At 40.2% G+C, this 17,696-nt stretch overlaps 1 protein-coding gene and 1 long non-coding RNA gene across 2 annotated transcripts in view; both read left to right on the top strand.

The window, feature by feature from the left end:
* LOC117435285 (potassium voltage-gated channel subfamily KQT member 3-like) overlaps positions 1–17,696 on the top strand; it is a 159,658-nt gene that overhangs the window by 96,996 nt on the left and 44,966 nt on the right. The window contains exons 4-6 of the mRNA XM_034058333.3: positions 33–205; positions 763–933; positions 5,665–5,775. Coding sequence (XP_033914224.3) covers positions 33–205; positions 763–933; positions 5,665–5,775 — 455 coding nt within the window. The remainder of the gene's footprint in view (positions 1–32; positions 206–762; positions 934–5,664; positions 5,776–17,696) is intronic.
* On the top strand, positions 15,271–17,599 carry LOC131721011 (uncharacterized). The gene is made up of 5 exons (XR_009319812.1): positions 15,271–15,668; positions 15,866–16,102; positions 16,399–16,627; positions 16,833–17,117; positions 17,295–17,599. It is a non-coding gene; the product is annotated as an uncharacterized LOC131721011 (long non-coding RNA).

The following is a 17,696-nucleotide window of genomic DNA, read 5'->3' as shown; positions in this document are numbered from 1 at the left end:
AGTATTCAATTATTATTTTTTTATGTTTGCAGATATCTTTGTACTCATTGCCTCAGTGCCAGTTGTGATTATACAGAATGAGGGGAATGTGTTGGCCACATCCCTGAGAAGCTTGCGTTTTCTGCAGATATTGCGGATGCTTCGGATGGACAGGAGGGGAGGAACATGGAAGCTTTTAGGCTCAGCCATTTATGCACACAGCAAGGTAAGATTAAAAAAAACAAATCTGCGTACTGCAATGCTGAAAGTTGCCATGGAAACATATGCCTGGTTTCACAGACCCCAGTTACTACTAAGATTGGACAACCTTACATTAGGATTAGTGCTAAGCAGGGTCTGTGAAACAAGCTGTTAAAGTTTTACTCTCCCATTCAGTACTAAAAAAAGTTTGTAGTTTATTTAAAATATAATTTCTTTATAACTACTAGTTCACACTTCTGTGATCCATCCCTATTGTTTAACTACCTATTGTCCCTGATAATGATGTACAGGTGCAGTAAAATAATAGTGTAATAAAGCATAGTGAAAGCATGGTATAATGTTGTAAAGCCCAACATATTAAAAACCTGGCAAACCATGGTAACTATGGTAAATGCATAGTTTAACACAGAAAACAATTGAAATCACTGTGCATATTTATTGTGGTAAACAATTATAAGGTTTTGTCTATGTTTTAGTTAAAAAACAAAATGGGCCTAGTGTTATCATCCGTCTTTCCCAGCCACATGTTAGCTTATTATTAATAAACTCTGTTACTTCTAGGAACTCATCACTGCCTGGTACATTGGATTCCTGTCCCTCATCCTTGCATCATTCCTTGTTTACTTGGTCGAAAAAAATGACACTGATATGGAGTTAACTCCCGCACCCACTGGTAACCCAAATAATATCCAGGATTTTGATACATATGCAGATGCACTGTGGTGGGGCTTGGTAAGGAAATCTCATTTGTAATATGCAATAAAGCATGCTGTGAATTATTGTGTGTGTGAATGTATGTATGTATATATATATATATATATATATATATATATATATATATATACACACAGAGGTAGTGAACAAAAAAATGGAAACACCAATGTAAAGTCACTTAATAGGACATTGGGCCATTATGGTATCCTGCTCTGTGGAGTTCTCGGCGGACCGTTTTTGATGAAACTGGCTGCTCGCGCCCCAGGTTGAAATTTGCAGTCAATTGATGTGCAGTTGCTCGCCTGTTTTGCCTTGCACTTCAAATTAATGCACGAATATCACAATCCTGGAGTATGCGGTTCCGCACACTGTTGCCCTTTGCTGATGATGTCTTTCCCTCGGAGTTCCATGCCAACATCACCTTAGACAACGTTGCTCGTGAAAGCCATCATTATAGGCAACCAGGCCTGTCCAGCATTTTTATACATGACCCTAAGCATGCTGGGATGTTATTTGCTTAATTAACACATGAGCCACACCTGTGTGGAAGCCCATGCTTTCAATACACTTGGTGTCCCTCATTTACATTTTGTGTTTCCATTTTGTTGTTCACTACTTGTATATATTTATTAAATGGTCTGTTTATATTATATTTATAACATGGCTTGGAAAAATAAAAACCTCTGATTGGCTGAACAGCACCAGCAACTGTCAAGATTAGACACATAACAATAGATGAGGAACAGCTAAATGAAATAGAAGAAAACAAAGATTGAAAAAAACTGGCTTAAAGAAAAAGACAGAAAAAAAAATATATGGGCATTAATTTTAAGGAAATAAGACCAAAAAATCTCTACAACATTAAGGGAATTTTATGCAAGTGCAAGAAGTTCAAGTGGCGACCAGTATTCAGTTTTATAACGCTGAGAGCTGGATTAAATAGATATTTTAACAGTAGAAGTTTTAACATCTCTGATGACAATGAGTTTAAAACCAACAAGAACATATTCCTGTCAGTCATGAAGACTTTTAGAAAAGCAGGTAAAGATCAAGGCCAGACACCACCCCCCATATTACCAGCCTGGATTTGAAGCATCTGTGGGAAACTGAGGCACTATCCCCTGACACCACGGTCGAATTGTGTAAAGTCTAGTTCGATTTTCAACTTAATACTAGAACCGCCGTGGTTATACAGTACACCCTCGCTATAATGAACCCGTTGGGGTCCAAGCCTTTGTTCGTTATATAGAGGGGTTTGCTATAGTGAAAGGACAATCAAAATGAACGATAAACTGTTGGAGTAAGTTAATGAGAAGAGATTGTGAATAAAAGTAGAATTACCTGTACCTGTTCATCTCTTTGCCTTTGCTTTATCCTATTCGTTAAAGAATTAAGACACAGTACAAAAAGCAAAAATCCTGAATTGAAGCTGAACTTTTATTCAAAATCAATCTGACACGAATCGTTTCAAAGTGCACCAAATTGTAATACAACATGCAAGAATCCCAAACTGAGCTTTTCAACCCGGCATGAAAAGTTCATCACAACCTCCATTTTTGTTGTTGTTTTTTCTTTAATCAATTTTGCTTGGCTGCATGGTTGCTGAACAAGTCAAAAAACAGAGTGTTTTTTGATATCCTATATTCACGACAGAGATATGTCTGCGTTACTCCTTTTTTCAAACAATCACTATAGTTTCCAGCTTTATTAAAACATGAAATGATTTTCGTTTCAGAGGCAGTTACACAGCATGCGCTTTTTATTAAGACAAAAGAGTTGACTTCACTGCGGAGGGGTCTCCCGTGTGTACAGACCGGGATGTTGACAGTGTGTGTTTATGTTATCTTTCTTAGTTTTTTTTTTATTTGAGGTCCAGGGTTCGTTATATCCAAAGGTTCGTTATAATGAAGGGCGTTCTAGCGAAGGTGTACTGTACTCATACCTAAAACCGCCGTCAGCAGTCATTATGATGGTTACATTTTAAACAACAGGTCCAGTGGTTAAAGAAACAGGCTTGTAACCAAGAGGTCCCCGGTTCAAATCCCACCTCAGCCACTGACTCATTGTGTGACCCTGAGCAAGTCACTTAACCTCCTTGTGCTCTTGTCTTTCGGGTGAGACGTAGTTGTAAGTGACTCTGCAGCTGATGCATAGTTCACACACCGTAGTCTGCTAAATAAACAAATAATAATAGTAATAGTAATAATATTAAAATTAAAGACAAACTAGGGGATACAACTCAAAAGTTTTATTCAAGCACATCATATCAAACATCTGCACAGCCGAAACACTGTATTTAAATGAACACTTAAACATAAAAGGGTTTATTTTTTTATTTTTTATTTTTTTTTTATAATTTAGAATCTCCTATTATTTTTACCCCTGATTTTCTCGCAATTTGCAGTGCCCAATTATTATTATTTTTTTTTCTCCTTAACTGCGGCGATTCCTCACACAGCTCAAGGACCTGAGGCGTCCTCTGATCCCACGAGCCAATCAGCGTCTTTTTACACATAGGAACTTGACAGCAGATGTCTGCAGGCTACTGGCCTCTGGAGGACAAAGACAAGCCCAGCAAATCTCCGCCCCCAAGCTCACTCGGCCTGTAGGAGTTTCCGCAGAGCGGTGAGGAGAAACAGTCTAAGCCGGATCCCACCTCCCCAACCCCGGGAGTCCCAAAGCCAAGAATATTGTATGATATATATAAAAATAAAAACATGAATGGTAAAAGGCAGTTGAAATGACTGTTCTGGTGGTTCTAGGTGGGCGGAATTATAATCAAGGAGGCTGTGTGGTCCAGTGGTTAAAGAAAAGGGCTTGTAATCAGGAGGTCCCCGGTTCAAATCCCACCTCAGCCACTGCCTCATCGTGTGACCCTGAGCAAGTCACTTAACCTCCTTGTGCTCCGTCTTTTGGGTGAGACACCCTAGTCTCTGTATGTCGCCTTGGATAAAGGCGTCTACTAAATAAACAAATAAACAAATAATAATAACTTCCTTATTTTCGTGATCCTGCCTTTCAAACACCGTCAGGGTATTTAATACATGCATTTAGGAAAAGTCATAAACGGACAACCGCATAACTTTCAGACACGCAGAGTAATTTAAATTTAAAAACCTCAAACCGTCAAAATGACTGCCATGGCGGTTCTAGTGTTAATCTGGCATGATGTGAACACGTGGGTGTCCGACGAACAAAAACATCTTTTGAGATCCGAAAGCATGAAAATGGACTTGAATATGTGCACCTCACATATAACGAGGACACAAACTCACCTGAAGATCCAGCTTCAGCCTCCATAGCAGCTGCTCCTTGCCTTCCTCAGTGTCATTTGAAACCACCCAGATCATCCACATCATCAGCTTGTGCTCAGTCCTCTAGTTTCGAGAGGCCACTTTCAATGCAGAAATTCACAATAAACGGGCATGTGCCATTTATTTTTTAATAAGTAAAGAATAAATCATATTAAATTAAATTAAATTTGGGACTATATTACACTAAAATATATTTGGGACTATTTTACACAATAAGAGTTTCTGGTTTTGTCTTAATTTAAAATGTGTTTTAGTTATTTTAATTATTTTTCTTCCCCCAAATGACAGGTAGCCGTGTTATAAGTGGTATAAACCACTTCAGGCCGTGCAATTCCGATGATACCACTTCTGGGCTGGTTAAAGGCCCTTGGCTTATCACCACCCCAGACGTGGTGTATATATATATATATATATATATATATATCAGGAGAACCGCACGGCCCGTCGTTGTTTATACCTTGTTTATACACACACACACACACACACCCACCCATATATGCATTTTTCATGTATGTTTTTTTGTTTTGTTTTGTTTTGCTTGTCCCCTTTCATAACAACCCTTTAAATACAAAGGCTTGAAATATGCTTTGCCATTAAAAAAAAGGTACTAAATAAAGTGGCTGGGTGATTCCAGGGATACATTTCTTTAGCTGTTCCGAATGCCCATCTGCTGATGCTGACGTTATGTGATAATCTTTCTCTACAGTTTCATAATAATGACATTCATTTTTTAATTTTTTTTTATAACCTTCAGAAAATGTTTATTGAATCTGGTCTTTAGATTTACTGTCTGCTTGACCAAAAATGACCATTTAATTTTCATCTTGATGACAAGGCACCTGGCATAAGGTTTCTGGTTTAAATCCCAGATAATGATACTTGATCTATGATGTAAGGAGCCAATGTACAGTTCCAGCAAATTCTTACGTTAACATATGTGAGATGTCTTTGAGTTCATCTTGATTACCCAGTCTGGACTAAAAGGACAAATGGCTGTGTCCCTGAAACATTATGATTCAGTTCTTTGCCTTATGTTATATTGACTTAAGGCCTCCTCAAAGTTACACTGAATTTAGTACTGTTGTCCCTTGTCATAAGAGTCTTTGTTACCCATACATAATGACAGAAGGAAGGAACAACAGCAAGCATTTTCAAATAAGACTTTCACGTATGTACTATAGCATGGACAAGAAACAACACAAGTAATGCATTAGAAACACTGATAAACCTTTAATATTGTAACCAATAATTCTCTGTTGGGCAAATTGGTTTATGTGTTAAATAACATATTACAGTTATCAAGGGAATGGGTTCTATATTAATTAATAAGGACAGACCATGTACAGTGAAGAATGTACCAGCAAACTTATTATACAATATTTATATTGAAGATCTTAATAAGATATTCATCATTATGTATACATTATTTTCACAGATAACCCTAACCACTATAGGCTATGGTGACAAAACCCCTAAAACATGGGCAGGTCGTCTCCTGGCTGGAACATTTGCCCTCGTTGGAGTCTCATTCTTTGCTCTTCCAGCTGTAAGTGTTTTCTTTTCAACTAAAATGACTTGATATGGATTATTTACTTAATTTGAAATACAGACTATCCCTTTCCAGCTGCCTCCTATATTTTACACTTAGGGCCGGCATCAGCACCCGGGTAACCCGGGCAAGCGTCCGGGGCCCTGACGCCAGAGGGGGGCCCACACACATACAGAAATTAATTTGCAAATATGAGTGAATGTACTATTTCTGTGCCCGCTATCCTACTCAAGCAACCTTTAGGGCTAGAAACATTTAGTTTTCACTAAACTAAACTGTATGCGTGCAGTGTAGTCAAACTTTTCAGGTCTCCCATTTTTTATTTTCACTTTTCCTGCTTGCATCCTGTTCCCTTAGTCCCGCCTCTTCTCACTCCCTATTGGCTTCCGTCCTCCCCAGGTCTTTGTAAATCCAAAAGCTATACGCTACTCACACCAAGTAAGTGACGTCACATTCCAGGATACCGGTATCTCAATGTCTGGCGAATGAGCGGTTTATTTAAAATCCTGTTGATGACATATGTTCCTTTGCTGTATTAAATGGTTTTAAAATATTTCTTTTTTACTTGCTTGGATAATTTCTGAGAGAAAAGGATGAGTTGTACTTGTACTTCAGGCACAACTACAAAAGCATTTAAATATCAACGATGAGAAGGAAACTGCAGTGATAAATTCACAGTATATTGAAAAACACCGACCCAACACACAGAAATGGATTTTTGAAAGCGCGGTTGCGCTATTTTTAATGAAAACACAAAAACACAAAAGCAAAATAAACAAAACAAACACCTAGCTCTTCTTTGAGCAATAACTAAAACACAAATCAGGAACCTAAACTGAAGACAGGACAGCTAAGCTGTTTACCTGTAACAAAAATAAACAAGACAGCACACACCAAAAAAAGGCTTCACTTTACCTTTTTTTTCTTTGTTCTACGGCTGTACCCACACCAGCACAGTCTGGCTTCCACACACACATCAGCAGCAGCCAGGAGCAGACAGACTGCTCTCCTTATAAACTCTGCACCTGGCTCTAATTTTCAATAATAGCCAGGTGCAGGTGATGATTAAACAATAAAACAATTAACAAAACAATTAAAAATGTGCCTACGCACATGTTTTTCTACAGGGAGGATTTAACCTCCTCCCTGCTGTCTTACAATATATTGATATATACAGGTAGTGAACAAACAAATTGAAACACCAATGTAAAGTCACTTAATAGGGCGTCGGGCCACTATGGTATCCTGCTCTGTGGAGTTCTCGGCGGACCGTTTTTGATGAAACTGGCTGCTCGTGCCCCAGGTTGAAATTTGCAGTCAATTGATGTGCAGTTGCTCACCTGTTTTGCCTTGCACTTCGAATTAATGCATGGATATCACGATCCTGGAGTATGCACTTCTGCCCACTGTTGCCCTTTGCTGATGATGTCTTTCCCTCGGAGTTCCATGCCGACATCACCTTAAACACCGTTGCTCATGAAACATCAGCAAGTTGAGCTGTCTTGGTCACTGAAGCTCCTGCCAAACGTGCCCCAACAACCACCCCTCTTTCAAAGTCACTGAGGTCTCCTCTTGCAGCCATGCTAGCCATCATTATAGGCAACTAGGCCTGTCCAGCATTTTTATACATGACCATAAGCATGCTGGGATGTTATTTGCTTAATTAACACATGAGCCACACCTGTGTGGAAGCCCTTGCTTTCAATATACTTGGTGTCCCTCATTTACCCAGGTGGTTCCATTTTTTTGTTCACTACCTGTAGGTTGATAAGAAGAAAAAATAAAATAAAAATAAAGTTAATGAATACAAAAAGTTTAAGTGATTAAAAAACATTTATTTCAGGACATTTTGGGCAAAAGCCCTTCTTCAGCTGTGTAGAAACAAAAGTAAACACAGTGCAGTAAACTTATTGATTTTCAAGAATTGTGAGGATGATGTTAGGATGATGTCAGAATAGAATGTTCATTCCAAGAGGCTCCAAAGTTCCAAGTTTGAAGATAAGCTCACATTGTCTTTGCTTCCGAGTATAATTTGATTTCCATTACACGAGAGTAGATGTTAAAACTTCATGCTGATTTGCTCTCGCCAAGATAAGCACCAACTAAGACGTAGCTTTACAGTAAACTAATGTGATCCATCTGTGTCTCCATCCATTTGCGCTTCCTTCCATATGATGATGTAGATATCCTACTGTCTGGTGTTGATGGCTGAAGTGTAATGCTGGCGCCAGGGATCAGCTTATTGCCTCCCTAGCGCATCAGCACACACAACGGCTGCGATGCTGGCTCCGGGGATCAACCACAGTGCAGTCTCCCCAGCGCATCAGCATGACAACCGTCTGAATTGAGCTAAGTAGGGTACATCTCTGGGGTCTTCAAGTGGGCACCTTCCATCCTTGGTGTTTCGTCGACTAGCCTACAACACCTCAAGAGGGCTCGACGGTGATTCTGGCGTCCCAGCATCACCCCCCCCCCCATCCCCCACTCAACTCAGCCCAGCTTACTTACCCGTACATCAGCATTTCTTTCTTTCTATTGTGCTTGAGATCCCCCGCCAGAATCTTTCTGTCTCAACCACAGCCAGTTGCTGCTCCTCTCTGCTGCTTCAGATAAGTTCTTCACTGTGTGACGCAACTCTTGGCCACTGAATCCGACGTCTCTGAGAAACCGGGTTGTAGAGTGTGCCACAAATCCTCGACAACCCACCTCCACTGGGTAAACCCGGACTCTCCATCCTCGCTGTTCCGCTTCAGTGGCTAGTTGAGCATACCGCAGTTTCTTCCTCTCATACGCCTCATCTACAGCATCCTCCCATGGCACTGTTAACTCTACCAGGTGAACAAGGCGTGCTGATCCAGACCACAAGACAATATCTGGTCGAAGGTTAGTGGTGGCAATCTCAGGTGGAAAAATAAGCCGTTGACCAACATCTGCCAGCATTTTCCAGTCTCTAGCAGCTTCCAGTTGTCCTGGGCGAGGATTTGTTTTAACACCTTTTCTTGGTGGTTGCTCTCCTGGGCGGAGGAATGTTGTCTTTTGTGTGAAAAGTTTTGATGGAACTGGTGGCAACTTATTGGTCATGTTACACTTGTCTTCCAATGCTAAGGCCAAACATTGCAGCACCTGGTCATGGCGCCAAGTAAACCGTCCTTGGCTAAGAGCCACCTTACATCCTGTCGAAATGTGCTTTAATGTTGCAGGTGATGAACGCAAAGGACATGAGGGATCCTCTCCTACCCAGAGGTTTAGGTTCTGTGGTGATGGGAGAACATCATATGTTGACCTGATGAGGAAACTGATCCTGCTCTGTTCCATTGACCATATTTCTTATCAGCCAATCTTGCATTGATCCACACTCTCCCATCTCATCCATTCTCCCTGCTTTGCCTGGGAAATAGCCTTTATGCACCTCATCCTCTCCTCCTGCTTTTGCACCTCGTTGACTACCAGCTTCCTCCGTTGAGCTGGGTCTGCCTTGTGCCATGTAGGAGGAGCTGAACTGAGACCAAGACCCCCTCTTCCATGCTGAACTTGCCCCATGATATCACCAATTCGAAGGGCAGCCTTTGCATCCTCCACAGCTTTCATTGCTGCCCACTTTCTTCCAGTTTTCAACACAGGTGCTGCCTCCCTTACGCATTTGTCACGTGACTCTACTAATGTCATTTCCAGTCTGACCTTGGTGCGCTTAAACTCCTCGGTTAGAGCGGAGACTGGTAGCTGCAGTATTCCTTTACCATAAAGTCCCACTCTGCTGAGGCAGCGTGGAACTCCCAACCATTTCCTGATGTATGAACTGATTAAAGCTTCCAGCTTCTCTACTGTTGTCAAAGAAACCTCGTACACAGTCAGTGGCCACAACAACCTCGGCAGTAGACCAAACTGAAAGCACCAGAGTTTTAGTTTGCCTGGTAAAGCGCTGCTGTCTATGCTCTTCAACCCTTCCACTGCTTATTGTCTAACTTCTGCCACACGAACTGTGTCCTTTAGATCCCCGTCGTACCATCTCCCAAGACTCTTCACTGGCTTCTCAGACACTGTTGGTATTGCCTCACCTTTAATGAAGAACGTTTTATCTACTACTTTACCTTTAATTATAGAGATGCTCCTTGATTTAGTGGTCTTGAGTTGCATTTGTGCCCATTCAATGTTATTGGTTAATTTGCCCAATAACTGATTAGTGCAGGCTACTGTTGTAGTCATGGTTGTCATGTCATCCATGTATGCTCGAATTGGTGGTAGTCGCATTCCAGAAGCCAAGCGCTCTCCTCCCACTGCCCATTTTGATGCCCTAATGATTACTTCCATTGCCATGGTAAAAGCCAGTGGAGAAATGGTGCATCCTGCCATTATTCCAACTTCTAGGCATTGCCATGTAGTGCTGAATTCTGAAGTTGAAAAACTAAATTGCAAATCTCCAAAGTAGGCTTTCACTAAATTTGTTATTGTCATTGGTACACTGAAAAAATCAAATGCTGGCCAAAGAAGTTCATGTGGCACTGAACCATATGCATTAACCAAATCCAGGAATGTCACATGGAGTTCTTTAATAGGTAAGTTGACAATCTCTGAGCAATAATGCTGAAGAAAATCTTGCCTTCTACGTTTGATAGGGAAATAGGGCGAAACTGACTGATGCTTGTAGAATCTTTTTCTTTAGGTATAAAGACTCAACCTGCTCGGCGCCATGCTCTTGGTACAACCTGTCTTTCCCATGCCACTTTCATCAATTTCCATAGGATTTGCAGAACTCCTGAAGCACTCTTGTACACTCTGTATGGAACTCCATTAGACCCTGGAGATGATGAAGCCCTTGCTTTTTTCACAGCTCGCTCTACTTCTTTCCACTTAGGTGCACAGTCCTCCATTTGGTATTCTGGTGGATTGATAGGTGAGATTTCTGAAAGAACTGACATAGGCTCCTGCCTTTTTGAATCTGTATGTGTTTCCTCCAAATATCTCTCCAGCTCAAACTTAGATGCTTTTAGTGTGCCATTCTTCTCGCTGGTGAATAACTTCTTTACAAATTTGAATGGGTCTTTATAAAAGTTAGTTCTCGCACTACCTTCCGTAGGCGCTCAGCTCTGCGCAATGTTGCAAGCTTATCTTTTATGACCCTTTGTAAGAGATTGACCTCCTTCTGACTTTGTTCTGCTCTTCTCCATTGCTTCCTCAGCTGTCTCCTTTCTCTAACTAAGCGTTCAATCTCCTGCTGCCATCTAGACTTTCCAGGAATAGTTTGTACTGTTTCCTTCCTTTTTTCAACTCCAAATCTCTCACTTCCATATGCGTAGATGATGACCCCAAATTTATCCAGCTTCTTTTCAACTATTCCACTTAACCTTTCCAACGCAAAGCAGAGATCTGTGTTTACTGTGTCCCATGCAGTTTTCTCACAAGCTCTTGGCCATGTAACTCCAGGCTTGTGCCCGTTGAGGTTCTTTTCTCTCTTATACTGGTTTGTCTGACCAGGTTCACAAGGATCATTAGGTTCATCACTAACTGTGTCCATGCAAGTCCTCCTCACGTCTATGACAGGGGTGCTGATATCCTGCAAACTGTGGTTTGCTTTCTGTCGCTGGATTTCATTCGACTGACTTGACTGACTTTGTAAGAAGTACTGATCAATGCAAGGCCCTTGTCCCTTCTCCCTCAAGCATTTAATTCTCCCTTGATGAATCTTCAAACCCCTGCCCGTTGTCGCCTTGCTCCAGCCACAGACACAAACCTGGAGTTATTATTATTATTATTAATTTCTTAGCAGATGCTCTTATCCAGGGCGACTTACAATTTATCACATTATTTTTACATACAATTACCCATTTATACAGTTGGGTTTTTACTGGAGCAATCTAGGTAAAGTACCTTGCTCAAGGGTACAGCAGCAGTATCCCCACCTGGAATTGAACCCACAACCCTCCGGTCAAGAGTCCAGAGCCCTAACCACTCCTCCACACTGCTGTCCCACACAGCTGCCCTAACTGCAGATCTTGAACTAGTCTTTTGTGAACAAAACACTGACCGATTCCACAGATGGGGATGTCTTCAGCAGTGTGATTATTGCTGTTGAAGTGTCGGGCTACTGGAAATGTCAAGGTGCTGATTCGAATGCTTCATAAATGTTCCACAAAATGATCTGCTAAACGTCTTTTAGTTTCCCCAGTGTATAATTGATTGCATTTTGTGCAAATGATGCAGTACACTATTCCTTTAGAAGTACAGGTAAAGGGCTGGTGGATGTGGAGTGATGATTTAGGGCCTCTGATCTCAGTTTGGGAGTTATATTTGCATGTCGTGCATCGTGGTCTGTTGCATGGGACATTGCCTTTTAAAGGTTCTGCAGAAGAGTGAATTGTCTGTGGACCACGTATTCTTTTAGATTCCTGTCTCTTCTATAGGACATTAGTGGAGGGTTTTTAAAAATAGGTGCTGTAGATGGGTCTTGCTGTAGAATTTTAAACTTTCTTTGCACAATTTTCTGTACTTCTCTGTTGGTGGGATGGTAAGTGAGGACTAGAGGAATTCTGTTCACTATGTGATTTTTAGTGGTATGTGAAGCATGCGTTCTACCTGAAAACAAAACATGGGATTTAGCACTGTTGACGAGCTTGTCTGGAAAACCGCAATTTGCAAATAATTCACACATTTCCTCACTTTTAATGAAAAAGTCTTGATTATTTTTTATTATGTTTTTCTTTGCCATTCAACCTTAGATTAATATGTAATTATGGGTGTTCCTGCATAAATTTGCAAAAATAGGGTGGAGATAGATGCAAATGTGGGTTCTCAAATATTATAATGAGATGTACTAAAACTGCCAGCAATTGCGACACTTACAACTGCATCAGTTTGTTAAGAACTTTTTGTTTTTAAACAGTCGCAATTAGCAAACCTTTAAAAGGAAGTTTGAAAAACACTATCCCCTAACCATGGCCACTGTGATTGCAGCAAGGAGACATTGGGCTCTATTCATCAGCGTCGGTATTTAGAATTTTTTAAGAAATCTTTTCTGAAAATTCTGTGTTTACACCTTTTCCTTAAATCATGAGCAATATACATGAAAGTTTCATTTCGAAAAACCGACAGTCATAATGCGCTTTCTGTTGGATTTTCATGCATAAATTAAAATAGACGCTACCCACGGACCACCCACGAGACAGAACATTCGAAAAAAGGGTGCCAAGTTGATCCACGAATTGTGGATGGAACACAAAAAACTGCAAACCAGCTTTGAAGAGTGAATCAACTGCAAGGGACATCAACACATTAAAAAGTTTGCTGCAAGGTTAAATATATTATAATGGTGATGGTCACCAAATTGTAAATATTAAGGATTCGCTGTTTGACTGTAGCCTCAGCATCATTGTTTGTATAAATGTTTCTTTGAATTGAGTCACGGTAGATGTTATTACTGCACCTATTTTCATACTTGCCAACTTTCCCGGGCCAATCTTTCTCCCGTATTTTAAACTTAATATTTTGTCAAAGTAATTTTGTTTGCTAATTTTTCAAGTTCTAAATCATAGTGCCCTTAGCACAATACCAGAAGATATCTTTCATAGAAGCCAGTGAAAGGCAATGCAGGCACATGTTGAGGCTGATGCTGAGGCTGAGGCAGAGGCTCCTTATTCAGTAATCAGAGCAGCACATTCATGTCTTACAGCTACCTGTGCATTTGTGGAGTTTCCAAATGCAAGGACTTTAAAACGTGGATCAAACAGTATACAGAGACCAAGCATTCGAACTGTTTCCACACTACCACACCTCCTCTGTAAACGTGCTTGTAGCTGTGCTGTCAAAACCTCAGCTGCAGGGTGAAGTGTGCGTTTCTGTGACAACACACATTGAAGCATTCTTGTGAGGGAAATGATTTTTGAAGCTGAAACACTTTTTTTCTGAAGATAGTTCCAAGGTTGCTGTATGAAATGGTTCTAAAACCCTAAGACACTCATTCATAATTTCACATTCAGCTGAGCTTAAGGGAACTATATCTGTATGTAAAGTGGCAACAGCTGCCAATGGATTATTATTGCTCCACAAGCCTTAGAAACATTTCATAGGTGCTGTTCCACCTAGTGTCTACCTCTTGCACCAGCTTGTGTTGAGGTTTATTAAGCAGGATTTGGACTTTTGAGAGCTTTTCCTTTGCATTTGAGCTTGATCTGAAGAACCCAACTATTCTGCGTATTCTCTCGGATAAGCTCCAGATCTGGGGTATTCTGTAAGGCATTCTTCACAATTAAGTTCAATGTGTGTGCAAAACATGGTAAATGATAGATATTCATATTTCAAATTGCTGCAACCATGTTTGCTGCATTGTCAGTGATGAAGGCAGTAACCTTGTCACAGAGGTTCCAAGTGTCCATCAAATGCAGTAGGGACTCGGTAATGTGGCCAGATGTATGGGTTCTTTTAAAATGGGATATATCCAGTAAAAAACTAGACAGTTTGGGCTGGTGAGAAATGAAGTCACATCACTGCAAGGTAAGCTTCAGTGTTTATAGATGTCCACATGTCAGTTGTTAGGCAAACATGGTCAGCTCTCTGCACCTCCTCCATTACTTTTTATTTATGAATGATATACTGACAAGTAACCATGTTCTTGAGAGTCTTCCTGCTTGGTAATGTATACTAAGGATCAATAACCTGCACAAAGTTTCTGAAGCCTTCATCTTCAACCACTGAAAGGCTGACAGTCCCTGGTAATCATATCAACCAGCGCATCATCCAGTTTTTTTTTTCTCATGGCCCTTGCTGAATAGGCAAAGAAAAAAAAAAAAAACTAAACTTTTATTCAGCCATTTATTTTTACAGTTTTAACCACCTTCACATCCCTTTATTGGCACCAGTGTTATTACTGATGTAAGCCCCTTAACTGCTCTCTTATTATTTGTACTGTGCTGTACTACTGTCTTGTATTCCTTAGTGTATCAATGCCCATTTTATCCAAAAGCACCCCAGTGAAAAGTAGTGATTACCTGAATTTGAATGGAACATACCTGGTACATTATGTGCTGAAGGTGTAGCACTACCACTGTCTTGAAGCACATTATACTGTTCAGTATGCTTTGCTCGCAAGTGTTGCACCATCCCTGAGGTGTTCTTGGTGTAGGACAGAAAGCTGCACACAAAGAGCATTTTACCTTGTTAATTGCAAACAAGGTAAAAAATACATTCTTCCTTCCAGTACTTTGTCAACGAAGCATTGTATTGATTCTAAGTAAAGCGCTGTATTAGTGGTTTGTGTCTTCTTTTGTAAATACACCATCAAAACGTTTCGACAGTGCACCTACACATCGTCAGCAATATTTCACTCCATGAGCGTGCGTGATTGAATACAGCGAGCGTCTGCATCTTCAGAGGATCCGTAGAACTGCTGGCGCTTGTGTCACGTGATGTATTGCTTCATGTGAACCAATTGAACCTTCGATTCACAACACTGTTTGCCCCTAATGGCTCGAGTCCTACTCGTCAAGTAAAAACAAAAAAGAGGTATTCTTGTAAATTCCAATCCTGCTGGAATACGACATTTCGTTTTCTAGCTCCAAGCAAGATTGGTAAAGGCCATGCTTACTGCAAACTATGCAGGACTGATTTTAACGTGGAGCACGGAGGACGGAATGATGTACTTCAACATGAAAAATCACAGAAACACCAAAAAGTAAATGAAACCATCTAAGCAAACACTTCCATAACCTTGTTTATTCCTGACGGAAAAGCGAAGATGGAAAGAATAACATATGCTGATACCAAATTTGTTGATCACCAAGCAAAATGTCCCGTTTTCATTTTCTGACGAGTTCAACAGACGTGTTGGAGACATATTCCCTGACTCCTTAACTGCCAGAAAATATTCGGTGGGAAGGACTAAAGTCACACAATTAGTGAAGGTAAGCAAAGTTTTCACAGTTTGTATTAAAATTGCAGCATGACTTTTAAATTATAAAGTAATGTTACGATTGGAAGACTTTTTAACGAAGTGTAAAGATGTTTAAACAAATGCCTGGTTAGACATTCTGCTGTATATGTTTTGTATTTTTGCGTTGTATTTTCTATGTTAAGACTGAGATACTTTTTTTCTAATTAGTTGCTGGAGCTCCGTCGTTTGACGATGAGGTGAGCCTGCAGTGCCAAACTCAGCCGTCAGGACTACTGTGCGGTGAAAGTAACAATGCCAAGTTGAAGTGCAAGAAGGAGTTTGTTTTGATTGCGAGACTGGATGATGATACATCTCAACAAGTGCTTACGAAGTTCATGGATATGACAGTGTGTAACATCGCCAATGCTGAGAACCTGTTCAGAACCATGTCTACAGTGTTCAGAGGTATGCAATACATTATACCGCAGTTTGGAAAAGATACATTTTCATATAAATTACAAAACCAGAATGTGTTTTCAGTTCAAAAGTACCGTTTGTTTGAACTGGGGTAAAAAAAAAATTCTCAGTGTGACAGCAGTTTAGTTTTTTTTCCCTCCAGGTTACTGATTTATGTTTACAGTTGTTGTTGTGTTGTTCGTTTGCAGTACTTTTGGCTTATCTACTTAGATCCTTACATTGAAAGCATATTAACTGACCTAGTTTATCATGTCTTGATATCAAATTTTGTTACTGTCTTACAGCAAAAAGAACATTCCCTGGGAAAATCTCTTTGCATTCAAATCCAGTGCCAGTGTTATGAAGGGAAAGCACAACTCTGTGTTGAACCAAGTGCACAATAAGCAGCCACATGTTTTGACTCTTAGGGTGCATATGCAACCTTATACAGCTTGTTACAGGGTGAGGAGTCAAGATGATCAAGCTTCCAATTGAAGACTTTTTGGCTGATATATACTATTACTTTGACAAAAGGTAATACTGTGTTTATCTTGTCTTACTTTTGTTTCCTTCATTGGTAATTAAAAGTATATTTATTATTCTTAATTTTCTGTGCTTATGTATTATATGTTGTGTGAATTAAAAACATGGCCTTGAACAGGAAACATGTTTAATTGTTGGTACTCCCAAACTGAATACGGATCAGAATCGTAGCACAAAATGTGTTATCTTTTTACAGTGCAGAGGTGTGAGATTTACATGGAATTTGTGGAGTTCACTGACTCTGATACCCTGAAGTTACTCCGATATTGCAGCCCCAGTTGGCTCAGCTTATTGACCTGCATCCAAAGGGTGCTCAAGCAGTGGGCAGCTCTTCAGGCTTACTTTAACAGTCATGAGGATGTGGAAAAGAATGGGAAAGTGAAAACCCTGGCCAGCCATCTTAGAAATAGAGATGAAATTCTACCTCTACTTACTGAGTACTGCTTTGAAACCACTGGCAGAGCTCAACAATGCATTCCAGGTGGGTGCAATTATTAAATATTATTTTATCTGGTGATTCCCTATGTACTTTACATTTAAAATTTAGTCCTCGACTAAAATTACAGCACACTGAATACCTGTTCTGATTGAAGAATGCATAAAATGGCACTACAGTGTAAGATTAAATTTGTTTGACATAATTTTTATTAATTTTTAGTCAGAAGGAGTGATGATTCATAAGCTGTATCCAGAGATGATCCGAGTGACGAAGAAGGTGATGGGGTACTTTGTTCCAGCAAAATCCATAATGGATGTGTCTGTGTCAGAAGTGAAGTACAAGGGGAACAAGACTCAGCTGACTGATAAAGACAACAACATAGGTTTGGAGGGTTGTGCATATCTGCTGGAAAATGGGGATGACACCACCCTGCAACAGTTATCAGAATCTTTTGAGTACGTTTTAGTTAATCGTTCATAAAATTGTAGTTGAAGAGAAAATTGAACCACTATACTAGTATTCAGTCCAGGACACTAGGGTTAATCCTTCTATGTTTATCTTTTTCTAAGAGATGCGATAGGATGAGGCTCCAAGGTGATGTAACTGCAGGATACAGCTGCT

This window comes from Acipenser ruthenus, chromosome 3, assembly GCF_902713425.1.
Source record: "Acipenser ruthenus chromosome 3, fAciRut3.2 maternal haplotype, whole genome shotgun sequence".
NCBI lineage: Eukaryota > Metazoa > Chordata > Actinopteri > Acipenseriformes > Acipenseridae > Acipenser > Acipenser ruthenus.
Note: the sequence above shows the minus strand (reverse complement) of the source record. Positions and strands in the feature narration are given on the sequence as shown.